Here is a 27,101-nt window from a genome sequence, read left to right as displayed (position 1 = left end):
CTTTCACAAATCCATGCTGACTTTGTCCGATGATTTCACCACTTTCCAAATGTGCTGTTATCACATCTTTGATAACTGACTCTAGCATTTTCCCCACCACCGATGTCAGGCTTACCGGTCTATAATTCCCCAGTTTCTCTCTCCCTCCTTTTTTAGAAAGCAGGGTTACATTAGCCACCCTCCAATCCTCAGGAACTAATCCAGAATCTAACGAGTTTTGAAAAATTATCACTAATGCATCCACTATTTTGTGGGTTACTTCCTTAAGCACTCTGGGATGCAGACCACCTGGCCCTAGGGATTTATCTGCCTTTAATCCCTTCAATTTACCTAACACCACTTCCCTACTAACATGTATTTCCCTCAGTTCCTCCATCTCACTAGACCCTCAGTCCCCTACTATTTCCGGAAGATTATTTTTGTCCTCCTTAGTGAAGACAGAATCAAAGTAGTTATTCAATTGGTCTGCCATGTCCCCCTTGTTCCCCATGATCAATTCACCTTTTTCTGACTGTAAGGGACCTACATTTGTCTTAACCAATCTTTTTCATTTCACATATCTATAAAAGCTTTTACAGTCAGTTTTTATGTTCCCTGCCTGCTTTCTCTCGTAATCTTTTTTCCCTTTCCTAATTAAGCCCTTTGTCCTCCTCTGCTGGATTCTGAATTTCTCCCAGTCCTCAGGTGTGCCACTTTTTCTGGCTAATTTGTATGTTTCTTCTTTGGAATTGATACTATCCCAAATTTCCCTTGTCAGCCACAGGTGCACAACCTTCCCTGGTTTATTCTTTTGCCAAACTGGGATGAATAATCGTTGTAGTTCATGCATGCGATCTTTAAATGCTTGCCATTGCATATCCACCGTCAACCCTTTAAGTATCATTTACCTGTCTATCCTAGCTAATTCACGTCTCATACCTTCAAAGTTACCCTTCTTTAAGTTCAGAACCTTTGTTACTGAATTAACTATATCACTCTCCATCTTAATGAAGAATTCCACCATATTATGGTCACTCTTACCCAAGGGGCCTCGCACGACAAGATTGCTAACTAACCCTTCCTCATTGCTCAATACCCAGTCTAGAATGGCCTGCTCTCTAGTTGGTTCCTCGACATGTTGGTTCAGAAAACCATCCCGCATACATTCCAAGAAATCCTCTTCCTCAGCACCCTTACCAATTTGGTTCACCCAATCTATACGTAGATTGAAGTCACCCATTACAACTGCTGTTCCTTTATCATACAACCTCCTCCAGGTGACCCAGCCGGGGCTGATCAGACCCCAGCTTGTGTCCAGATGGCTAGCTACTTATGACTCCATGGCTCCCCTCTTTTGAGCCACAGCCATCTTGATGCCCTCTCTGCCGCATCGGTGGTACTGCGGATGGCTCTCCTCTTCCTCTCTCCCTCGAGGCCCAAAATGCTGAAAGCTCTAGCTAAGGAATGGGCTGCAAATCCCCTACAACCAACCTCCACTGGGAGACACCTCGCTCTCCATCCAGCCTGCTGACAGTTGCTGACCAGTCCTGCGTACTTGGAGAGCTTCCTTTCAAAGGCTTCCTCCAAGCTATCTTCCCATGGGACTGTCAGCTCCAGCAGCACCACTTGCTTAGTAGACTCAGACACTAGGACAATGTCTGGTCGCAGGGTGGTGGCTGCGATATAGTTGGGGAACTTCCTGATGTTGTGGATCCTCAATGCTCTTTGGTTCTTCGAGTAAGATGTTTTGGAGCCTTTCTTCTCCTCTTCTCCGAACTATCTGCACAGTCAATTCATCCACCTTGTTATGAATGCTCCTTGCATTGACACACAAAGCCTTCAGGCTTGCTTTTACAACACACTTAGCCCTTATACAATTATGTTGATGCAATCATGAAGAAGGCACACCAGCAGTTTTACTTCATTAGGAGTTGGAGAAGATTCAATATATTGCAAAGACTCTTACAGACTTCTATACATGTTTGGTGGCAAGTATTCTGATTGGTTGCATAAAAGCCTGGTATGGAGCCTCCAATGCACAGAATTGCAAGAGATTGCAGAGGATTGTAGAATCAGCTCGCTCCATCACAGGCAGTAAACTCTCCACCTTTGAGGACATTTTCAAGAAGTAGTTCCTCAAGAAGGTGGATCGCACGATCTAGAACATGTTTTCTTCTCATTACTGTCATCAGGGAGGAGGTACAGGCACCTGAAGACTGACACCCAATGATTTAGAAATAGCTTCCTCTCCTCTGCCATCACATTTCTGAGCAGTCCATGAACTCATTATTCCTCTCATTGAGGCTGTGAGTGGAGGTTAGGGGGATGGAAATATTAAATACTGAAAATGTGACCATTAGCTTTTATTAAACAACATTACTAAGGAATATGGAACCAAGTCATGTTGATAAACTTTAATAACAAGTCATCTGTTACTAACTAATACATCATGAGATATGTCTGGGAATTTCAGGGCTTGTCATGTTCCTGTTTTCCGAACTCATTACTGAACTTGAGAAATATAAATCAGAAATAGTGAAAATGCAGAGCATTGAAAGACTACTCCTTTAGGATACTCATTCAGTAATCCAAGTGCTCCTCTGCATTTATTCAGTCCGGTTTATGATTGCGCAAAGGTACAGAACTTGGATAAATGTACCAAATATTTTCATTGCTTTGAATTAATTTTGGGATCTTAATGAGCTTGTGACGTAAAAGGGTCTCAACTCACTGATCTTGGGTTAAATTCTAATCAGAAGTTACATTTGTATTAAAGCCTTATCAAATCATATCTCAATAATGTCCAAGCAATTGGACAGGAAATGAGAAGCCAGAACAAGGAAGTGACATAATAATAATGTTAGTAGCACTCTTAGCTTGAAATCAGAAGGTTCTAAGTTTAAGCCCCATTTCAGTGACTTTAAATCAATCATCCAGAACAAATTCTGGAGGTACTTTGTATTGTTGCAAGTATTCTTTGAATGAGACGACAGACTTGGGTCCTGTCTGCTTCTCAGATGGGAGGAATATTTCTGCAGAACAATTTTAAGGAAGAGCAGGGGAGTTCGATGCTGCTGTAGTGGTCAACATGTATTTTAACCAACACCTGAAGCAGGTAATGTGATCATTACATTTCTGTCCATGGAACTTTACTTTGAGGAACTTAGCTGTCGTGTTTCCGGATTTACAAATGTGACATGGCATAATGTGTAGCCCCAGTACCCATGAAGGACCAACCAAAAGTCTTGAATGACTATTGTCCAGTGGCCCTGACCTCACACATCATGAAGACCCTAGAGAGGATAGTCCTGGCTCAGCTTTGACCCCTGGTCAGATCAGCTCTTGATCTCCTGCAGTTTGCCCTCCAGGAGCACATTGGAGTCGACGATACTGTCAATAACTTGTTGAACCAAGCCTACTGCCATTTGGATAAGCAGGACAGCACTGTGTGGATCATGTTTTTTTGATTTCTCAAGTGCCTTCAATACCATACAGCTGGAGGAGAAGCTCCATTCAATGCAGGTTGATACTTCCATTGTATCCTGGATAATGGACTACCTGACTGACAGACCACAGTTTGTGTAGCTTCAGAACTGTAGCCAGAACTGTAGCCAGACATGGCTATAAGCAGCACTGGGGCCCCATCAGGGACTGTATTGGCTCCCCTCTTGTTTACTCTGAATAACTCAGATTTTAGATGCAACACTGAATTATGTCATCTGCAGAAATTCACTGATGACTCAGCAATAGTTGGGTGTATAAAAGGAGGATGGGAGGATGAATACAGAGCCCTGATGGAGGACGTTGTCAAATGGTGCAAGCTGAATCATCTGCAGCTCGACATCAGTAAGACAAAGGAGATGGTGATGGACTTTAGGAAGACTAAGCCTGCACTGCTCCCTGTTACTATTGATGGTGAGGTCGTGGATGTGGTGAGGACCGACAAGAACCCGGAGGTGCACCTGACAGACTTGAGTGGAGCACCAACACAGAGGCTGTGTACAAGAAAGGCCAGAGTCACCTCTACTTTCTGAGGAGAATGGGTCCTTTGGAGCATGCAGGCCTCTCCTTCACATGTTCTACTAGTCTGTTGTCACCAGTATAGTCTTTTATGCGGTGGTGTGTTGGGGCAATAGCATCAACACAGGTGAAGCCAACAGGCTCAAAAAATTAATTAGAAAGGCTGGCTCTGTTGTAGGAATCAAACTGGACATACTGGAGGCTGTGGTAGATCAAAGGACACCCTGGACAATCCTAGCAATTCTGGGTGCCACTTTGCTGATCAGAGGAGCACTTTTGGTAATAGACTAAGACAACTGTGCTGCTCCAAAGAGCGCTATATGAGGTCATTTATACCCTCGGCCATTAGGCTCTATAATGAGTCAACCTATAGCCGGGGGAGTGATGATCCCCTCCTGTTAGACTGTTTGAGGTAACTTGTTTTTTATTTTTTCTTACTTCTCTTTTAATATTTGTATACCTGTGCACTTGTAACACTACTGTGACAATATAATTTCCTTTGGGATCAATAAAGTATCTATCTATCTATCAGTGGCTTCATAGCACTTTGAGAGTTCCTAAAGTTGTGAAGTAAATTACATAAATTAAATCTTTTTAAAAATTTTCTTTCATAGTTTTAAATAAACATATGCTCTTAAAATTTCTACCCCCACCCACCCTCTTCCGGTCACATCTTTTCTGCACCTGCACAACTGGTACACATCAGCGAAGACTATAGTCAGATGGAAGGAGTATCAGTAGTTTCTGCCACTGAGTATCACTATCTGATTCCAGGAAGCTGATGCAATGCAAGCCATTTGCTTCACCCTCACACCAAAGCATTTTTCTCATGGGCAAGCCCTGTAGAAGTAGACAAACAGGGCACAATGTTTTTTGGTAAACCTGGTTCAATTTCTGCCACTGCCTGAATGCTCTGCCCATAACAGCGTGGGTTTCTTCCCACAGTCCAAAGACATACTGGATAGTGGATTAATTGGCCATTGTAAATTGTCCCATGATTAGAAACAAGAGAAAATATGCAGGTGCTGGAAACCCAAGTAACACACACAAAATGCTGGAAGAACTCAGCAGGCTAGGCAGCATCTGTGGAAAGGAGTACAATAGATGTTTTGGGCCGAGACCCTTCAGCAGGACTGGAGATAAAAAAGATGAGTCAGGATTAGAGCATGAGGGGTGAGGGGAGGGAGAAGGTGAGAGGTGAAACCAGGGGGTGGGGGGGGGTGAAATAAAGAACTGGGAAGTTGATTGGTGAAACAGGTACAGGGCTGGAGAAGGGGAAATCTAATAGAAGAAGAGTGAAGACAATGGAAGAAAGAAAAAGAGGGAGGAGAACCAGAGGGAGACGATGGGCAGGCAGGGAGATAATGTGAGAGAGGGAGAAGGGGATGGGAAATAGAGAAGAAGTGGGGGGGGGACATTACTGGAAGTTCGAAAAGTCGATGTTCATGTCATCAGGTTGGAGGCTACCCGGATGGAATATAAGGTGTTGCTCCTCCAAACTGAGTGAGCGATACATTATATTCCACTTGGGTAGCCTCCAACCTGATGGTATGTACGTAGATTTCTTGAACTTCCGGTAATGTCCGCCCCCCCCCCACTTCTTCTTTATTTCCCATCCCCTTTTCCCTCTCACCTTATCTCTCTGTCTACCCATCGTCTCTCTCTGGTGCTCTTCCTTCCTTTACTTTCTTCCATGGCTTTCTGTCCTCTATTGGATTCTGCCTTCTCCAGCCCTGTACCCCTTTCACCAGTCAACCTCCCACTCCCCTACCTCCCGGTTTCACCTCTCACCTTGTGTTCTGCCCTCCCCCTCCCCCCACCCGCTTACCCTGACTCCTCGTCTTTCTTTTCTCTAGTCCTGCTGAAGGATCTCAGCCCGAAATTTCAACTGTGCTCTTTTCCATAGATGCTGCCTGGCCTGCTGAATTCCTCCAGCATTTTGTGTGTGTTGCTTGTCCCGTGATTAGGTTAGGATTAAACTGGGGGAATTGCTGGGTGGTGTGGCTCGAAAGGCTCGAAGGACTTATGTTGTGTATTTAACATTTCAATAATGATTGAGTAACCTTGTATGTATGTAGTTATGATTAAGCATTCTTGTTTCTTTAAATAATTCATTACGGGTTACATGTATAAATACGTGAATTGCATACGTCATTATGATACCATGTGATATGTGCCTCCTTACTTAAAGAAAACATGATGTTAGGACCACATTTCAGACTCCTGTTTCTTCCTCTGGATGAGTTTAATGTTTTGAAGTTACAAAACGTAACATTGGCGACAAGGTATTTTTAAAAATGCACCCAAGATGGCTACCAACCTGTTAAAACGCAGTGAGCCATTCAAACTAAAAAAAATATGGTGAGTAAAAAATGCAGCACAGCACATGCAGAGACATCGAGTTAAAAAAAGGGCGTAAACTGAAGAATTCAGTGTTCATGAAGAGTGAGTACTGGGTGATAATCATCAATAATCATAAATAAAGAGTAGAACTGGCTGGCTATATCGGAAAGATTGACACGTTTGATTACACAACAGGTAATAGGCTCATATGTACTGACCGATTGGAACAGTACTTTGAAGCAAATGAAAAGCGAGTACCAATTTTGCTGAATGCATTGGGTTTAAAGGTATACAGTTAACTTCTAAGTTTGATTGCTCTAACTATATCAGCAGAAATGAGCTTTGTAGATATTGTCAAAGTAATGCAGGAACATCTAGAACCAAAGCCATTTTTGGTTGCAGAGTGCTTTGGGTTTCATAAGTGGAATCAAAAAGAAGGGGGGTCCATGAACTGAAGAGTTTGTATGAGCATTGTCAGTTCAGTAACAGGCTTAATGATAGACTAAGACATTATTTAGTTTGTGCAATCTCACAAGAAAGCATTCTAAAATGGCCCCCAGCTGAAGCACAACTTGTATTCAAAAGAACAGTTGAAATTGCTGTTCTAATGGAAAGTGCAGACAGAGATACAACCGAGCTGCTGTCAGAAATAAAAGTGAGTGTGAACAAAACTGCAGTGTCCAAACAGAAACCAGTCTGGCAAAATAAATTACGTTAACCATTGTGGCTGGGGCTCACATACACCAAGCAAATGCAGGTTTAAATGTGACAAAGAAAGCATGCAGAAGATGCAACAAAGTAGGATACATACAAAGAACATTTCGGGCAGACAAAAATAAATGGACTGCTTAGGGAAGAGAAAATGCCGAAAAGTCAATTTGCAATTTCAGAAAGAGCACTAATCTGCATGTTGTTGATGAAAAATCTGATAATGGTGAGAGTAACACAGGACTGGGCAACCTTGAGATTTACAATGTGAAAGCTAACAATAGACCAACAACAGGAATTCTGCAGATGCTGGAAATTCAAGCAACATACATCAAAGTTGCTGGTGAACGCAGCAGGCCAAGCAGCATCTATAGGAAGAGGTGCAGTCGACGTTTCAGGCCGAGACCCTTCGTCAGGACTAACAATATGGTTTACCTCAGAAGTGAACGGCAAATTAATTAAAATGGAACTGGATACTGGTTTGGCTGTTTCAGACGTACCACAAAATGAGTTTGAATGGCATTTCAAAGATTTTAATCTGAAGCCTGAAGATATCCAACTGAAAACTTATACTGGAGAAAAGATAACTCCTGTTGGAATGACATTCATGACAATGAAATACAACAACCAACAAGCCACATTGAGCTTGTATGTGGTACAAACAGGAGGACTAGCATGGTGGGGATGTGAGTGGCTGAGGCAACCACAACTTGATTGGAAATCCATCCACCATTTGCATGCCATGTTCCCCGCAATGAGGCCAACTGAAGGTAAATTAAGAAAGGTATTTGATGCTGCTACAACTGTCTCCATGCAGAACATCATGAACCATTGCCCGACAGAGGACAAACAGGCATTGGTGACAACATCTTTGCCTCTGGTTGGAAAGCACATTGGACCAACGAAGGACCATGCTGCTCAGAGGAAGCCTGAAAGTGACGAAAGCAGTGGTCCGACTACAACAGCTTTCGTAGATAACCTATCTGAGAAAGTTTCTTGTATGTTAATCAGGAAGTTATTTGTGAAATATAGCTTGGTTTTATGCTGGAAGAGAGTTCAAGGAACTTCAGAAAAGTTGCAAGGATTTGGGTCTTGTGAGTTTAAAGAACCAGAATCTATTCTGCATGCATTAAGGTTATTGCATGAATTTCAAGTGGGAGACAAAAAATTGTTTGTAAAAGTAGATGCAAAGACCAAACAGAAAGGAATCATGGAGATACAAAATCAGAGGATTTATCAGCTGATGCTGTGGATGCAGAAACCAAAAGGAGAGATCAGATCATTAAGGGAGCAAAAGAAGGATTCATAAGAAAATACTCCATTGAACTAAATGTACCTTCCCAAGATCAAGATGCTCAAACTAGAAGAAGAAAAAGGAAGTGGAAGAAGAGTGGTTACCGCCGTCAGAACCACTTAATGCAGTGTTAGAATTAACTTCTACAACTACCATGGAAAAGGCCTCAGAGCCTGAGATGTTCTCACAGCAATCAGTTTCATCAGCCATGCAGAGTGATCCTCCTTGTCAGGGAAGACATTTTTCCGCAAGAGTAAGAAATCCTTCACAGTGATTAAATCTTTAGGGATAAACAGGACAATTTAAAACTTACTATGCTCTGGATGTCTGTATATAATAGTTGTATTATAAAATATAGTGTGTATATATGTAGTAGAACATAGAACATAGAATAGTACAGCACAGTACAGACCCTTTGACCCACATTGTTGTGCCGACCCTCAAACCCTGCCTCCCATATAACCCCTCACCTTAAATTCCTCCATATACCTGTCCAGTAGTCTCTTAAATTTCACGAATGTGTCTGCCTCCACCACTGACTCAGGCAGTGTATTCCATGCACCAACCACTCTCTGAGTAAAAAACCTTCCTCTAATAACCCCCTTGAACTTCCTACCCCTTACCTTAAAGCCATGTCCTCTTGTATTGAGCAGTGGTGCCCTGGGGAAGAGGCGCTGGCTATCCACTCTATCTATACCTCTTAATATCTTGTATACCTCTATCATGTCTCCTCACATCCTCCTTCTTTCCAAAGAGTAAAGCCCTAGCTCCCTTAATCTCTGATCATAATCCATACTCTCTAAACCAGGCAGCATCCTGGTAAATCTCCTCTGTACCCTTTCCAATGCTTCCACATCCTTCCTATAGTGAGGCGACCAAAACTGGAGACAGTACTCCAAGTGTGCCCTAACCAGAGTTTTATAGAGCTGCATCATTACTTCGCGACTCTTAAACTCTATCCCTCGACTTATGAAAGCTAACACCCCATAAGCTTTCTTAACTACCCTATCTACCTGTGAGGCAACTTTCAGGGATCTGTGGACATGTACCCCCAGATCCCTCTGCTCCTCCACACTACCAAGTATCCTGCCATTTACTTTGTACTCTGCCTTGGAGTTTGTCCTTCCAAAGTGTACCACCTCACACTTCTCAAGGTTGAACACCATCTGCCACTTCTCAGCCCACTTCTGCAACCTATCAATGTCTCTCTGCAATCTTTGACAATCATTTACACTATCTACAACACCACCAACCTTTGTGTCGTCTGCAAACTTGCCAACCCACCCTTCTACCCCTACAATGTAGAGATGCATACTACATTGAGTTGGAGCTTATAGCTAAGCCGGGAGGAGTTGTGTATTTAATATTTCAGTAATAATTGAGTAATCTTTTATATATATTGTTTGACTAAGCATTCTTGTGCCTTTAAATAAATCATTATGGGTTACAGTGCCTATAAAAAGTATGCACCCCTCTTGGAATTTTTCATGTTTTATTGTTTTATCACAGTGGATTTAATGTGGCTTTTTTTTGACTCTGATCAACAGAAAGAAGACTTTTTCATGTCAAAGTGAAAACAGATCTCTACAAAGTGATCTAAGTTAATTACAAATATAAAACACAAAATAATTGATTGCAAAATTACTCACCCTCTTCAAGTCAGTATTTAGTAGATGCACCTTTGGCAGCAATTACAGCCTTGAGTCTGTGTGGATAGGGCTCTATCAGCTTTGCACATCTGAACACTGCAGTTTTGTTTCATTCTTTACAAAGCTGCTCAAGCTCTGTCAGATTGCATGGGGATCATGAGTGAATGGCCCTTTTCAAGTCCAGCCACAAATTCTCAGTTGGATTGAGGTCTGGACTCTGACTTGGCCACGTCGGGAGAAGAACTTTGCTGTTTTAAGCTGTTCCTGTGTAGCTTTGGCTTTATGCTTTGGGTCATTGTCTTGCTGGAAAACATACCTTCTCCCAAGTCACAGTTCTCTTGCAGACTGCATCAGGTTTCCCTCCAGGATTTCCTTGTATTATGCTGCATTCATTTTACCTTCTCCCGTCACAAGCCTCCAAGGCTCGCTGCAGTGAAGCATCCCCACAGTATGATGCAGCCACTGCTTCATGGTAGGGGTGGTGTGTTTTTGATGATGTGCGGTGTTTGATTTACACCAAACATAGTGTTTAGTCTGATGGCCAAAAAGCTCAATTTTGGTTTCATTTTGGAATTTTGGAACCTTTTTCCAGCTGACTTCAGAGTCTCCCACATGCCTTCTGGCAAGCTCTAGCCGAGATTTCATTCGTGTTTTTCAACAGTGGCTTTCTCTTTGCCACTCTCCTGTGAGGCTGCGATTGGTGAAGCACCTGGGTAACAGTTGTTGTATGCACAGTCTCTCCCATTTCAACCACTGAAGCTTGTAACTCCCCTGGAATTGTTATAGGTCTCTTGGTGGCCTCCCTTGCTTGTCTCCTACTTGCACAGTCACTCAGGTTTTGAGGACGGCCTGCTGTAGGCAGATTTACAACTGTGCCATATTCTTTCCATTTCTTCATGATTGACTTAACTGTACTCCAAGGGATATTCAGTGACTTGGAAGTTTTCATGTATCCATCTCCTGACTTGTGCTTTTCAATAACTGTTTCGCAGAGTTGCTTGGAGTGTTCTTTAGTCTTCATGGTGTATTTTTGCCAGGATACTGACTCACCAGCAGCTGGACCTTCCAGATAAAGGTGTAGTTTTACTACAATCAACTGAAACACCTTGACTATACACAGATCTCCAAGAACAGATTTCCATTTAACTAATTATGTGACTTCTAAAACCAATTGGCTACAGAAGTGATGATTTGGTGTGTGTCACATTTAAAGGGGTGGGGGGGGTGTGAATACTTATCGAAACATAGAAACATGGAAAACCTACAGCACAATACAGGCCCTTCGGCCAACAAAGCTGTGCCAAACATGTCCTTCCCTTAGAACTACCCAGGCTTACCCATAGCCCTCCATTTTTCTAAGCACCATGAACCTTTCCAGGAGTCTCTTAAAAGACCCTATCATGTCCGCCTCCACCACCGCTGCCAGCAGCCCATTCCACGCACTCACCACGCTCTGTGTAAAAAACTTACCCCTGACATCCCCTCTGTACCTACTTCCAAGATACAGAGGGGATGCAATACAGAAGGGATACTTATGCAATCAATTACCTTGTTTAATATTTGTAATTAATTAAAGCTGTAGATCTGTTTTCATGTTGACATGAAAGAGTCTTTTTCTTTTGATCATCAGTGTCAAAAAAAAAAGCCAAATTAAATCCCCTGTGATAAAACAGTAAAACATGAAAACTTCCAAAAGGGCTGAATACTTTCTATAGGCACTGTATATATATATAAATATGTGAATTGCAAACATCATCATGTGACCACAGGCTACGTGTGCGCCTGGCTAAGAGTAAACACAAAGTTAGACCCACATTTCGGGCTCTGTGTTAGTTTAACGTTTTGAAGTTACAAAACATAACAGCCTGGAGTTAACTTATATGTTATGTCCTAGCATTCTTTCCAGAAATAACTATCCAATGCCACGTTATGAACCTTTTTTTAAAGATGTATTTCCTTCAGAACTCAAAATACACCAATTCTCTCGTTTCTCGAAGACAGGACTTCTTTTGGGAACAACTTTGTTCTCTTCCTCTTTTCTCAGTTCTCTTTCTATTTATCTTGCTTGTAGATTCAACAGGCTCTTTACATCATAGTTTCACCCAGTTATTCCAGCTGATTGCTGAGGTTTCCAAACTTCCTGACTTGTATTACTCTTTGGGTTTACTTGCTGTCATCTTCCTATTGTCATAACCGGGATAGTGTTCATTTTGTCCTAATCGACCATCCACAAGCCTTCTCATCCAGCATATCATTCTCTGCAGTTCTTCCCACCTCCAACAGGATCTGATCACTGAACACATCTTTCCCCCTCCCCTAATCTCCATGTTCCACTGGGATCACTATGTTTGTGACTCCCTTGTCCATTCATCCCTCCCAACTAATATCCCTCCTGGCACTTATCCCTGCCAAAATAGAACATAGAATATAGAAATCTACAGCACATTATAGGTCCTTCAGCCCACAATGTTGTGCCAACCATTTAACCTACTCTAGAAACTATCCAGAATTTCCCTAGCACATAGCCCTCTATTTTTCTAAACTCCATGTACCTATCTAAGAGGCACTTAAAAGACCTTAATGTACCTGCTTCCAATGTGTTTTGTTACTTCCTCAAAGAATTCAATCAGGCTCGTAAGGCACAACCTGCCCTTGACAAAGCCATACTGACTATCCCTAATCAGATTATGTCTCTCCAAATGCTCATAAATCCTGCCTTCCTATCTGCTCCTCGATATCGCTGTTACTATTGGGGGGGGGGGGGGTGTCTATAAAAATCACCCAGTAGAGTTGTTGCCCCTTTCCTGTTTCTGACTTCCACTCACACTGACTCGGTAGACCATCCCTCCATGACCTCCTCTTTTTCTGCAACCATGACACTATCCCTAATTAGCAATGCCATGCCTCCACCTCTTGCCTCCCCCTCTGTTCTTTTTGAAACATCTACAACCTGGCACACTCAGCAGCCATTCCTGCTCCTGAGACATCCAGTTCTCTGTAATGGCTACAACTTCATAGTTCTACGTATTCATCCACGTTCCAAGTTCATCCATCTTGTTTATGATACTCCCTGCATTGACATAGACACATCTTAAACCATCAAGCTGAGTGCACCTTTTCTCTAACATCTGCCTATCCTTCCTCACAAACTCCCTACGAGCTGTCTCTACTTGTGCTCCAACCTCCCCATCCTCTGCCTCTTCTCTTCAGTTCCCACCCCCCTGCAAATCTAGTTTAAACCCCCTAAATAGCATTAGCTAACCTCCCCACCGGGATTTGATCCCCCTCAGGTTCAAGTGCAACCCCTCCTTTCTGTACAGGTCATACCTGCCCCAGAAGAGGTCCCAATGATCCAAAACTCTGAATCCCTACCCCCCGCTCCAATCCCTCAGCCATACATTTATCCTCCACCTCATTCTATTCCTACACTCACTGACACATGGCACAAGCAGCAATCCCAAGATTACTACCTTTAAGATCCTGCTTCTCAGCTTCCTTCCTAACTCACTGTATTCTGCTTTCAGGACCTCCACCCTTTTTCTACCTATGTTGTTGGTACCAATATGTACCACGACCTCTAGCTGCTCAACCTCCCATTTCAGGATATTGTGGACGCACTCAGAAACATCATGAACTCTGGCACCTGGGAGGCAATTTACAATCCTTGTTTCTTTTTTGCGCCCACAGAATTACCTATCTGTCCCCCTAACTATAGAGTCCCCTATTACTTCTGCCATCGTCTTCCTTTCCCTACCCTCCTGAGCCACAGGGCCAGACTCAGTGCTAAAGACACGGCCACTGTTGCTTCCCCCAGGTAGGTCACCACCCCCCCCCCCCGGCCCAACAGCTCTCAAAATGGAGTACTTTTCAAAATGGGGGGACATAGAATCAGGAGAAGTAGAATCAGTGTGGATAGAACTGAGGAACAGTAAGGGCAAAAAGACCCTAATAGGTGTTATCTACAGGCCCCTAAACAGTAGCATGGATATTGGGTGCAAGTTGAATAGGGAGTTAACAATGGCATGTGGCAAAGGAAATGTCGCAGTAGTTATGGGGGATTTCAACGTGCAGGTGAACTGGGAAAATCAGGTTGGTACTGGACCCCAGGATAGGGAGTTTGTAGAGTACCTACGGGATGCATTTTTGGAGCAGCTTGTACGAGAGCCGACCAGGGATAAGGCTATTCTGGATTTAGTGTTGTGCAATGAACAGGATTTGATGTGATCTTGAAGTAAAGGAGCCATTAGGAGGTAGTGACCATAATATGATAAGTTTTTATCTGCAAGTTGAGAGGGATAAGGGCAGATCAGAAGTGTCAGTATTGCAGTTGAACAAAGGAGACTATGGAGCCATGAGGGAGGAGCTGGCCAAAGTTGACTGGTTGGATATCCTAGCAGAAAAGACAGTGGAACAGCAATGGCAGATATTCTTGGGAATAATGCACAAGGTGCAAAATCAGTTCATCCCCCGGAGAAGGAAGGATTCAAAGGGGGGAAAGTGGCCACAGTGGATGACAAAGGAAGTCAGAGATAGCATAGCATTAAAAAAGAAGTATAACAGAGCTAAGGTGAGTGGGAAGATGGATGATTGGGAAATTTTTAAGGAGTAACAGAACTTAACTAAAATGGCAATACGGGGAGAAAAAATGAGGTATGAACGCAAGCTAGCTAGGAATATAAAGGAGGATAGCAAAAGTTTTTTTAGGTATGTGAAGAGAAGGAAGATAGTTAAGAACAATGTTGGGCCCTTGAAGAATGAATTAGGAGAAATTGTTAAGGGAAACAGAGAAATGGCAGACGAATTTAATAAGTACTTTGGATCTGTCTTCACTAGGGAAGACACAAGCAATCTCCCAGATGTATGGATAGGCCAAGGACATAGGGTAACAGAGGAACTGAAACAGATTGACATTAGGAAGGAAACGGTGATGAGTAGACTGATGGGACTGAAGGCTAACAAATCCCCAGGTCCAGATGGTCTGCATCCTAGGGTACTAAAGGAGGTGGCTCTGGAAATTGTGGATGCATTGGTGATCATTTTCCAATGTTCCTTAGATTCAGGATCAGTTCCTGAGAATTGGCGAATAGCTAATGTTGTCCCACTTTTTAAGAAAGGAGGGAGGGAGAAAACAGAGAACTATCGCCCTGTTAGCCTAACATCAGTAGTGGGGAAGATGCTAGAGTCCATTATTAAAGATGAAATAGCAGCATATCTTGATAGCAGTGATAGGATTGGGCTGAGCCAGCATGGATTTACCAAGGGCAAATCATGCTTGACTAATCTATTGGAGTTTTTCGAGGATGTAACCAGGAAGATAGACGCGGGAGATCCAGTGGATGTGGTGTACCTTGACTTTCAGAAGGCATTTGATAAGGTGCCACATAGGAGATTGGTGGGTAAAATCAGAGCTCATGGCATTGGGGGGAGGATATTGACATGGATAGAAAACTGGTTGGCAGATAGAAAGCAAAGGGTAGCAGTGAATGGGTGTTTCTCGGAATGGCAGGTGGTGACTAGTGGGGTGCCACAGGGCTCGGTATTGGGACCACAGCTGTTTACAATTTACGTCAATGATTTAGAGGAAGGCATTGTGAATAACATCAGCAAGTTTGCTGATGATACTAAGCTGGGTGGCAGTGTGACATGTGATGAGGATGTTAGGAGAACTCAAGGTGACTTGGATAGGCTGGGTGAGTGGGCAGAAACTTGGCAGATGGCATTTAATGTGAATAAGTGTGAGGTTATTCACTTTGGGAGCAAGAACAGGAAGGCAGATTATTATCTGAACGGTGTGGAGTTAGGTAAGGGAGAAATACAAAGTGATCTAGGAGTACTTGTTCATCAGTCTCTGAAGGTGAATGAGCAAGTGCAGCAGGCAGTGAAGAAGGCTAATGGAATGTTGGTCTTTATTACAAAGGGAATTGAGTACAAGAGCAAGGAAATCCTTTTGCATTTGTACAGGGCCCTGGTGAGACCACACCTGGAGTATTGTGTGCAGTTTTGGTCTCCAGGGTTAAGGAAGGACATCCTGGCTGTGGAGGAGGTGCAGCGTAGGTTCACTAGGTTAATTCCTGGGATGTCCAGACTATCTTACACAGAGAGGTTAGAGAGACTGGGCTTGTACACACTGGAATTAAGGAGATTGAGGGGGGATCTGATTGAGACATATAAGATTATTAAGGGATTGGACAAGATAGAGGCAGGAAGTATGTTCCAGATGCTGGGAGAGTCCAGTACCAGAGGGCATGGTTAAAGACTAAGGGGTAGGTCATTTAGGACAGATTTGAGGAGGAACTTCTTCTCCCAGAGAGTTGTGGAGGTGTGGAACGTGCTGCCTCAGAAGGCAGTGGAGGCCAATTCTCTGGATGCTTTCAAGAAGGAGCTAGATTGGTATCTTTTGGATAGGGGAATCAAGGGTTATGAGGACAAGGCAGAAACCGGGTATTGATAGTAGATGATCAGCCATGATCTCAGAATGGCGGTGCAGGCTCGAAGGGCCGAATGGTCTACTTCTGCACCTATTGTCTATTGTCTACTTATTGTTAAGGGGTACAGCCACAGGGGTGCCCTCCACTACCCGATGCCCTGCCTTCCCTCTCCTGAAGGTCACCCACTCATCTGTCTCCTGTGGCCCCGGGGTGACTACCTGCCTGTAGCTCCTGTCTCTCACCTCCTCACTCTCCCTGAAAAGCCGAAAGTCATCGAGCTGCAGCTCCAGTTCCCTAACTCGGTCTCTAAGGAGCTGCAGCTCGATGCACCTGGCACAGATGTGGCCAAGAGGGAGGCCGGAAGTCTCCTGGACATCCCACGTCTGACAGCCAGAACAGAAAACTGGTCTCGCAGTCATACCCCCTATTCTTGTTAGCAGCGGATAAAAAAGTTACCGACCTCACCTAGGCCTGTCCTCGCTGAAGCCCCGATCAGCCAAAGCTTTACTACCCTGACTTACACTGCTCCGATGACTGCTCCTCTAGACGGGGTCTCTCTTTTATTTCAGATCTTTCTCAGCATCCTTGCGCGATGACGACCTACTGCATCTGTGCACTTCTCCCTGACCCGTGCAGAGCTCGCTCTCTCTTCAAATTGATTGGTCTGTCACTAATTGGAGTGAGCGGGACAAGAACTGTGCCTGCCCCATCACCTACACCTTCACCACCATTCATAGCCCCAAATAGTCCCGCCAGGTGTTGTGATGCTACATCTGTGAATCGATTGGGGTCACCTATTGTATCCAGTGCTCCTGGTTAGGCCTCCTCTACATCAGTGAGAACTAACACAGATTTGGGTACAGCTTTGCTGATCTTCTTCGCTCTGTCTGCTGTGAAAGACAGGATCTCCCGGTGGCTACCCATTTCAATTTGACTTTCATTTCCATTCTAAACATGTCTATCCAGGATCTCCTCTACTGCCTCAATGAGGTCACTCTCAGGTTGGAGGAGCAACACCTCATATCCCGTCAGAGTAGCCTCCAATGTTGATGACATGAACATTGATTTCTCTAACTTCCAGTAATTTCTCCCTGTTTCTCCTTCTCTCTTGTTCATTCTAGCTCCCCCTTTTACCTCTTCCCCTCTCCTCACCTACCCATCATCTTCCTCTGGTATCCCTCCTCCTTTCCTTTCTCCCATGGTCCACTCCCCTCTTCTATCAGATGCCTTCATCAGCCTTTTAGCTTTTCCACCTGTCATCTGACAGCTTCATACTTCATCTCACCTTTTCCCTCACATGGCTTCACCTATCACCTGCCCGCTATATACATTCTCTCCCCCATCTACCTATTCTGGCTTCTTCCCCCTTCCTGTCCAATTCTGATGAGGGTCACGGCCCAAAACGTTTACTGCTTATTTCCCTCCACAGATGCTGCCTGTTCCTCCAGCAAGTTGTGCATTTCTCTGGATTTCCAGCATTTGCAGGATCTCTTGTGTTTTGGTTTTACTTGTTCTTGGTATGATTTCAACACCACACTGTGAGACTGCTGTCTGATGCAGTCAAAAGCTTCTTAGCCTGTTGTTTGTTACAAGCTCCATTTCCAGCCCCTCCACCAACTCTCAAGTACCAATTCCTTCCAGTGAGTGCCCAACTCAGCTGGATGTTAGGTGCAGTTTTTCTACTTTTCTCAAATCCAAGAACCTGTCACTTTAAATGAGTTTGCCTTTCTCTTAACTTCCACAAATGAAAATGGATTTCATCTGCTTATAGCTAATATTAGGTTCTTGGTAGTCAAGGTCCCACACAACTGTTCTCAGACATGGGGATTTTCGCTGAGGTAAAACAAAAACTTACAGAAGTGCTTTGCCTGGGGCACAAGAAAGAACTGACTTCCTTCCTTTTATCTTTACAGGAAGAAAGTTGGAGTCTAAAATAAAATGTATAATTGTTCAAGCAATGCATAGGGCAGTATTGTCAAAACATGTTGCACTCCAATTGCAGCCTCTTAAATTTCCTGGCACTGCATGTGCCTAGCAAAATTATGTGTGTATGAGTGTTGGCATGTGTGTATTGGCATCTACATGTACCCATGCATGAATACGTTGGCTCCTATTTATTCATTTTTGTATGTGTCAGCTTTGCATCTTTGTTCCTTAAGGATGTTATAGCCAGCGATGGTAATGGGGATAAGATCCTACCACCTATTAATTGCTTCCAATGGCGTGCGACTCAGATAGTCTCCGACAACCAGTTCAACTCCTGGACTTTACGTTTGGCTTAGCTACTAAACCCAGTGGAACCGTTTCTACTTACAGGAGAAGGGGCAAATGCAGGTTATTGGTACCTTAAAACCAGTCTCTTCGGCAGATGGGGCTCGTCAGGCAGCAGTTGGCAGCTCATCTAGGAGAAAGAAAACTCTGATCTCAAACCTCTACTACCTTGCGGCTGTACCCACTTGTGAGGAGGGCTTCAGGAGTAAACCCCAAGAATCAAATCTGGAGCTGGAGTCCCTAAGGCAGTCTTACATTGAGTTCAACCTTGACTGGCAACCTACGGTGCTACTTGTGCCAAATTGTGTCAGTCTCTGTCATTCCTTTGGGTTCATCAGCTGCATGGAGAGGGAGAGCTTGCTACATGGGCCACAGCTTGCTGTACATTTTGTACTGCCCTGGCTTGCATATCTAGTAGCTGGGATGCAACACCTATGCTTGATCCTAACCAATGGAGGCCTCTGGCCTCCATCTTTGCATGTACTAGTTCATTTGTGCCTCATGGACTTACATTTGAATATTAGCTTGTTGGCCTTAGCCTTGTGCTAATGCATGAATGTACACCATTGTGTCTTTGAGGTGCATATTCATCTTGAGTAATTACTATAATCAACTTCAGGGGATTACAGGTTGGCAGCTCCATATCTCTCAACTGTACTGATGTTAGTGGAACTAGATAGAGTGAAGCTTCTAACGTGTCATTTTTGCTGAATTGTTGATCTTTGGATACCCCTAAAACCTAAAAACAGCCACTAGAAAGAAGTTCTTTCATGACTTAGTTGGTAAATGCAGCAGGCTACTACCAGAGGTCTCACCGATTTGGGATGAGCTGAACTATCAAGGCAACTTCTAATGGTCTTCTTACTTGCTATCAAGAAAACCATGCAGAGCATGAAAAAAGTGCACTTGCTTCACAAGTTCACCACATGGAATTAAATGGTCAGTTCTGTTTAAAACAGACTTACGTACACAACTGTGCTTATTGTTTTTTGACATGTTCCTGTACAACCACAAGAAAGGTACAACCTATGGGGCAAAGAACTCCAGATGGCAACAATCCAAAACCAAACAGGAAATGGTGGAAATGCTTAGCACATCAGGTAGCGTCAGTGGGGCAAAAAACAATTTAACATTCCCTGGTCAAAAGAAGTGGAAAACTGAGAAAACAAGCACGCTTTCAATTGCAGAGAGGGAGAGAAGTGAGAAGCAAAATGATTGTGATAGGTGGAGACCAGAAACGATAGCACAAAAAGAAAGGTAATAATGACTTTAAAACAAACGACATTTGGAGACAGAAAAGGAAAAGGAAACAAATTGAAATAGAAAGCACAACGTTCTCTTTTGCTTCTTCTCACTGTACAGAGCCTCAAACCAAGTGGAAAAATTATTTACTTGATTCAGAATACCGCATTTGCTGTTGACATGCAGTCTTCTCCATACTGAGATTCGGTCACCACTTTATATGGTATCTTCATCAGTCTGCAAGTTTCCACTGGATCATCACCTTTATTCTTCCCCTCACTCCTGGTGCAACATAGCTTAAATCTTGCTTTGATCTAATAAGCTCAATCAACAGCACCTCATCTTCCAACTTAACATATGACAACCTTCTGGAGTTTAACAAAATCGGAAAAGAGTTCATCTTTACAGTTCCACTTTCTGTTTCCTTCCTTGCTTTATTTGAATTTGTTTTTATTTTGAATTATTGACCTTTTGTCATATTACCTCTCTTCAGTCCTCAGCCTCTCAGTTCCCTCCATTCCTATAGGCATTCACTCATTTTAAAATTTGACTCCAAACTTTTCCACTTGCGACAAAAGTTTTCAAAAGATTGAGTTATTCCACCGCTTTCACTTCTTTATTTAATTGCTGTGTGAACTGTACTGTAATGAACCCCTGGAGACAGGCTGATCACCGTGAAAAGAAAAGAAGCGTCTCCTTGACTGTGGTCAGAGGCAGCATTTTGTGTAAGCTGTATTGATTTGGCAGGTGTCTAATGGCAGCCAGCTCCCATGAGGTAGTCAGGAAAGTAAATTATGAAGATGACATAAGGAAGATACAAAGAGAAATAGATAAGTTCAGTGATTGGGCATGTGGTAGATCTGTCAAATGAAGTTTAACATGGTGAGCACTATCTGAGCTACAAAACACAAAGATCTCTGAATATTCTAACACGTAATCTGCAAAAGGTTAGTGTGCAGGTGCAGCAAGTAATTAGAAAAACTTTTATATAAGGCATTGGTGAGACTACATCTGGAGCACTGTGTTCATTATTGCTCTTCTATTTAAGGAAGGATGTAAATGCTATGAGAACTGTTCAGATTCTTTGCTAAATAGAAGATCAGTAATGAACAATAATAGACAGTTGCATCTAATGGATTTAGAAGAGTGAGAGGCAACTTGATTGAAATATCAAATCATGAGGGCTCTTGGCAGGTTGGATACAGAGATGATGCTTCCTGTTTTTGAGGAGTCTTAACCCGGGTGATTTTAAGAATAAGGAATGGAATCATCCATTTAAGACAGAGATGGGTTTTTTTTCTGTCTCAGAGGTCTGTGAGTCTTTAGAATTCTACCCCAAAAGGCGGTAGAAACAGAGTCTATCAACATTTTAAGAGGTATGCAAGTACTTGATAAGCAAAGGGGAAGAGGGTTAACTGGAGACATTGCGAGTGCAGAGGGCACAGTCAGATCAGATGAGTTTTTATTGATTGCCAAAGCAGGCTTGAGGGTCTACGTGGCCTGTTCTTGCCGCTAATTTGTATGTACTAAAAAAGTACTATACACGTGTTATAAGCCCCAGTGCTGAATCCTGCTCCTCATGTTGATCCAACTTACTGAGTCAAATTAAAAACTAAAAATGCTGAAAGTACTCTGCAGCTAAGACAGCAAATATGAAAAGAGAAGGAGCATGTTTCCAGGACTTCATAATCTCATTTCAGATTTCCAACTCCTGCAGATTTTTGATTTTCACTCAACTTAGTAGGTAAATGCCCATGAAGGGGGATAAAGGAGAGTTATTTGAAAGACGTTGAGAAGTCACTAAAGGACCACTGAATCACACTGGCTGACTGAGCAGCAAGAAAAAATGGACACTGTTCTCACTGTGCTGTTGTAGTTACTTTGTAGTGTTATCGTGAACCCACATCCTGTCACAGGAATCAGCCAATCAACATTTGCACTGTTCACTAAGATCTGCAAACAATATGACTCAAGTCAACCGTTCCTCTGCGATGTTACAAAATCACTTAGAAAACCATCTGAATGTTAGTGATATGAGTCACATACATATATGTTCATTGACGGCGTGGTGTATATTGTACAATGTTTTCATTGAAGAATCACATTTCATCTCAAAACATTTAAACTCAAAATAATGCACTCCTGACAGTAAAGCACTTCGAAACATGGTCTAAGAATCATTTCAATTCATTCTGCATCAGTCTCCAAAAATGCATGCATTTCAACACTACCACCTTTCAAGTATTTGTTGCCTTGGAACAGGAAGAGCCATATTTAGCAATGTGTGTCATGTCTTACTTAAGGTATTGGGACACATCTGTATCTCACTTCTATCAGAATTATATTGACAGGTATATCGTACACATCACACGGAGGCAGTACTAACTACAAAAATGATAAACTCTATTGATATTAAATAAAGGTTAAATAATGGTAGGAATACCAGGGTTGATTCTGCCCATTTAACTCATTGTGTTTCATTATTGTAAAACATACCTTTATCCATACAGTATAGGGACTCAAGTGACCCGAAGGTGGCTAGAGCAGGGATCCAAGTAAGTACTGGCAGGAAGTGGAGGGCAGAGGAAGCTGTTCAGGAGGCAGAGGCGAGGCTGAGTCACAGGAGGCTGGTGGGAGCGGTCACATGAGGCCGAGCTGGGCTGGGATCCTTTCCAACTCCCCAAATGGACACCAGAGGGAAGGAAAGGCGTCGTCTAGTTCAGGAGGAGGTGAGAGCAGTAGTGGAGGAGATGAGAGCCTGCAAGGCAGTGGGAATGAAGCAACAGGGAGCTTGGACAAGATGGGAGAATGTGATTGAGAGGAAAGTGACCTGGGCTGATCTTTGGAAAGCTGAACCACACCGCATCCAATTTCTCATCCAGGCAGTGTACGATGTGCTTCCAAGCCCATCAAACCTGCACACATGGGGCAAGGCAGAGTCATCTGCGTGCCCACTGTGCTCCAAGCAAGGAACCCTGGAGCACATCCTCAGCGGCTGTGCAAGGGCACTTGGTGAGGGGCGGTACAGGTGAAGGCATGATCAGGTCCTGAAGACCATCGCTGAAGCCGTCAGCGCAGGAGTTGAGTGGGCGAAGCGGTCCCGACCCTCCAAGCAGACCACTGCCTTTGTCAGAGCTGGGGAGCAGCCAATACCTGCCAAAAAGACATCTGCAGACATTCTGACCTCTGCAAGGGACTGGCAGCTGTTGGTGGACCTTGAAGGGCAGCTGAAGTTCCCCAACCATATCGCAGCCACCACCCTGCGACCAGACATTGTCCTAGTGTCTGAGTTTACTAAGCAAGTGATGCTGCTAGAACTGACAGTCCCATGGGAAGATAGCTTGGAGGAGGCCTTTGAAAGGAAGCTCTCCAAGTACGCAAGACTGGTCAGCAACTGTCAGCAGGCTGGATGGAGAGCGAGGTGTCTCCCAGTGGAGGTTGGTTGTAGGAGATTCGTAGCCCATTCTTTAGTTAGAGCCTTCAGCATTTTGGGCATCGAGGGAGAGAGGAAGAGGAGAGCCATCCGCAGTACCACCGATGCGGCAGAGAGGGCCTCAAGGTGGCTGTGGCTCAAAAGAGGGGAGCCATGGAGTCATAAGTAGCTAGCCATCTGGACACAAGCTGGGGTCTGATCAGCCCCGGCTGGGTCACCTGGAGGAGGTTGTATGATGTTGAAAGACCCGAAACACCCGATGATTCCAGGAACATCACTGAAGATGTGTCCAGAAGCATCAATAGATGTATGTACACAGATTACTCCTTTTCTTTACCTGTGACAACATATAAGTGATCAGATCACAGAGAAGGAGCTTGGGTGAGGTTGTGAAGAGATTTATATGAGTGAATGTATACAAGGTTTTTGAACTGAATTTATTAGGGAATATGAGCCAGCAGATATCAGTAAACTTGTGAGTGCTCGACGTTACAGGAGAGGGGGAAAAGCAGCCTTGAACAGGCTGGAATAGCCTGATCAAACCTGTTTTCAAGAGTCATCAAGAGTCAGGGTTGTGAGACCAACTGCGAGGATGTTGGACTGGTTGAGTATGGAAACGCTGATGAGTTTCAGTGATGGGTGTCCATCAAGCTTACCGAGTTGTGACAGCAAGTTTTGGCTTGTTTTTCTTCCACTTAAACATGACTCAAGTTCCTTTGCAGCTGAGCCAAACAACAAGAGTGACAGTAGCCCTTCCATTTTCCCACATATTCATCTTTTATTAAGCACACAACCCGTTATGGTAAATAGGAAAGAAATCCGGTGCAATTGGAAACATGGATGAAGTAAACTTTAATATTTATGAAAGGTGCTTTGCAATGTGTAGTTGCTTAACCACCACATCGCACTGGCACTTATTAAATCTGAGAAAGCATGTATTCCTCCACAGTGATCCATACACTAACGGTAAACATATTTTAAAGTGGAATTGTGCCAGGATACGCACTGAATTGCTGCCAACAAGCCCTTTTGAATTTAAATTGAACCCTAATTATGAATTCTGTAGATTGTTCTACATTATTATACACTATGATAAAGGTGTACAAAATTATCCTCCAAGAGGACCACAATCCTGTCACGGTTTGGAGACTTATGTGCCTCGATGACCCAGAGAGCTACGTTGGCTCAAGTCAGGGCCTTGTGCTTTGGCCCTTGGTAGCATCACCCTTACAATAAAGGTCAAAGGGTAGAGGCCAGACTAAGAGCAATCCAACTATCCTCCAGGTTCAGGGGTTCATCTCAGACCTAACAACCCTGACTGGTAAAACAAAATTGTTATGGAAACAGCAATGAAGAATCCTTCTACATCTGATTGTGACGGTATTCCTGAGTCTTCACCCAGGGCTTGCATGACTGACAGTAGTGAAAACCGAGAAGAGGCTACTGACACGATGAAGGAAATCCTGAACACTGCCAGAGATGGAGGACCTTCATTGCTGCTCTAAATGCCAGCGACATAAAAGGCAGTCAGTAGGCAAGTACAAAATTATATGGGGAGTCGAGAGGTAGATGTTAGTAAATGTTTTCCAATAGCAGAGGTGCCTGTAACCAGAGGACATAGGTTTAAAGTAAGAGGTAAGAGGTTTAGAAGCAACTTGGGAAGAATTTATTTCACTCAGAGGATGGATGGAGTTTGTAATACACTGCTTGATGGGACGTTGGAAACAGAGACTCTCGCAACACTTAAGGACTATCTAGACAAGCACGCAAAATTGCAAAGCATAGAGGCAATAGGCCAAGTGCAGGTAAATAGGATTAGTACTGATGGTTGGCAAGGACATACTGTGACTCCAGTAACCTAAAGTATTTTTGATTGATACACACAGAAGGAGACTATTAATGCAAACCACAATGCCGTGCTTTGTAATGTAGCATTCAAGTGGGCACGCCAAAACATCAACAGAAAAATGGTGGGCAGTAAACAGCAAAGGGAAAGTTTAAGCGAAGGAGTCTGAAATTCTTTATAGTGTGCTGATTTGATAAGTATTGTGAAGACCAAGTGGGAGGAAGGGAAATTTAAAAATGGAGACTTAAGCAGGAAGTCTTCTGGTTGAAGGATCATAGACATTGGAGAGTGAAATGAAGAGTAGTGGATGGGGGGCATACATAAATGGTAAGAGAAATGAAATTTGTATGATATACTGAAACATTTTATTGTCTGGTTAAAATTGACAGGTAAGCAAATACCATAGTTCCACCAGTATGAAATATTACACCACCAAGCTCAGTAAATCCTTGCAAAGGATAGGTTTGCAGAAAGCTTGTCTACATAAATATCCAAGTGAGTGAAAATCTGCTGCAGCAGTCATTTCTTAATGCAGCTGCCACACGTTCTGAGAAACAGTAAGTAGGTCACTGATCTGATTCCTCTCTCACCAAATGTCGTGGCAACTAGATTTATTTCCCCACAAACTGTCCAACCATATACTAATGAGATCTCAATGATATAATAAAAAATTAAATATATTTTCATATACGTCTCTGCACAGAACGCTGTGTATCAGAGAAGTGCAATCAACCCCCACTAAGACTCAAAGCTTTACTGCATCACTTAGGTTTTGAAATGCACAGCAAGATTACAAACTCTCCAGAAAATCTCTCTCAATGAGCCTATTATCCACAGTTTCCCAGGAATATCTAGATACATGCTGTTTGTCACTAAATCCCACCACTTTCAATCATAGAATCAACCTTTACTGATTAATAACTTCTCTCCTTTCCCCCGTAATCTCACTACTGCACCTAGTTCATGTAACCAGATACGCTCATGAATTGCAACATACAGGGGAGGGAATTTCCGTATCAGCTTCCAAAGCAGTCTTAGTCAAGGTATAAAGCAAACTGACAGACAGGAGGAAAGAGTAGATTAGTAGGTTAGGCTTTTGACTCTCTGTACCTATACGTGCAGAATCAGCTTTAAGGTTGAAATCCCAAACGTTCCGAGGTAGCTTGAGTGACATGGTCTCCCTCTTCTGAAAGGCTGGAGGAGGTATCTCGTCTTCGAAATGCACGCTCTTCTGTTCTGTGAGGGCAAGTCCCTGTCTCAGCTTATGTAGATGTCTGCCAACCCACATCCTTGTTCCGTACAGCTCGACTGTGACCAGCGTATGCACAAGGAAGGATGGTGCTCTCTGTGTTTCAGTTCATAATTTTTAACAAAATGATCGAGCCTGCTTGCACTTGCTTCTCCCAGCCTTCAGTTCTCAGTTTCATGCAGACAGGTGTGCCCATTGCAACTTTCTTGCTAAAGTTGCAAAGAAACAAGTTTTTTGCCATATAAGGAAGTGGGTGTATGTTTCACATTCTGAGTTATCTAAGTATTAGGTAGAGTGCAAGCTTTTGCTAGCAGTTACTTTACTCATTCTGGTGTCTTTCCTCTTTCTTATACTTCCCTTCTACAGGGTTTCTGAAAGGAGTCATAATTGAATCTGAAAGTTAACCAAAGCAAATTAATTTCAAGAGGGTGAACCCATGAAAAACATCCAGCCTAGATGGGGTACCTTGTACCTTGCCCAATGCTAAAGACCTGTGCTGATCAACTGGCTGGAATGTTCACTGAGATCTTTAACTTCCCGCTTCAGCAGTCTGATGTACCCACCAGCTTCAAGCAGACTTCAGCTATACCAGTGCCTAAGAAGAACATGGTAACCTGCCTCAGTGACTATCGTCCAGTG

At 43.3% G+C, this 27,101-nt stretch overlaps 1 protein-coding gene across 4 annotated transcripts in view; it reads right to left on the bottom strand.

Moving 5' to 3' along the window:
* LOC134351014 (rho GTPase-activating protein 25-like) overlaps nucleotides 1–26,632 on the bottom strand; it is a 100,256-nt gene extending 73,624 nt beyond the window's left edge. For 2 of the 4 annotated variants that reach the window (XM_063056975.1, XM_063056976.1), the window contains exon 1: nucleotides 26,324–26,632. In XM_063056975.1, coding sequence (XP_062913045.1) covers nucleotides 26,324–26,501 — 178 coding nt within the window. In that variant the 5' untranslated portion in view covers nucleotides 26,502–26,632. Of the gene's footprint in view, nucleotides 1–9,993; nucleotides 10,020–22,430; nucleotides 22,480–26,323 lie in introns of those variants that run through there. The other 2 variants (XM_063056977.1, XM_063056978.1) reach the window with 2 other exon arrangements.
* Nucleotides 26,633–27,101: the final 469 nt, after the last annotated feature.

This window comes from Mobula hypostoma, chromosome 8, assembly GCF_963921235.1.
Source record: "Mobula hypostoma chromosome 8, sMobHyp1.1, whole genome shotgun sequence".
NCBI lineage: Eukaryota > Metazoa > Chordata > Chondrichthyes > Myliobatiformes > Myliobatidae > Mobula > Mobula hypostoma.
This window is presented reverse-complemented; position numbering and strand designations above follow the sequence as displayed.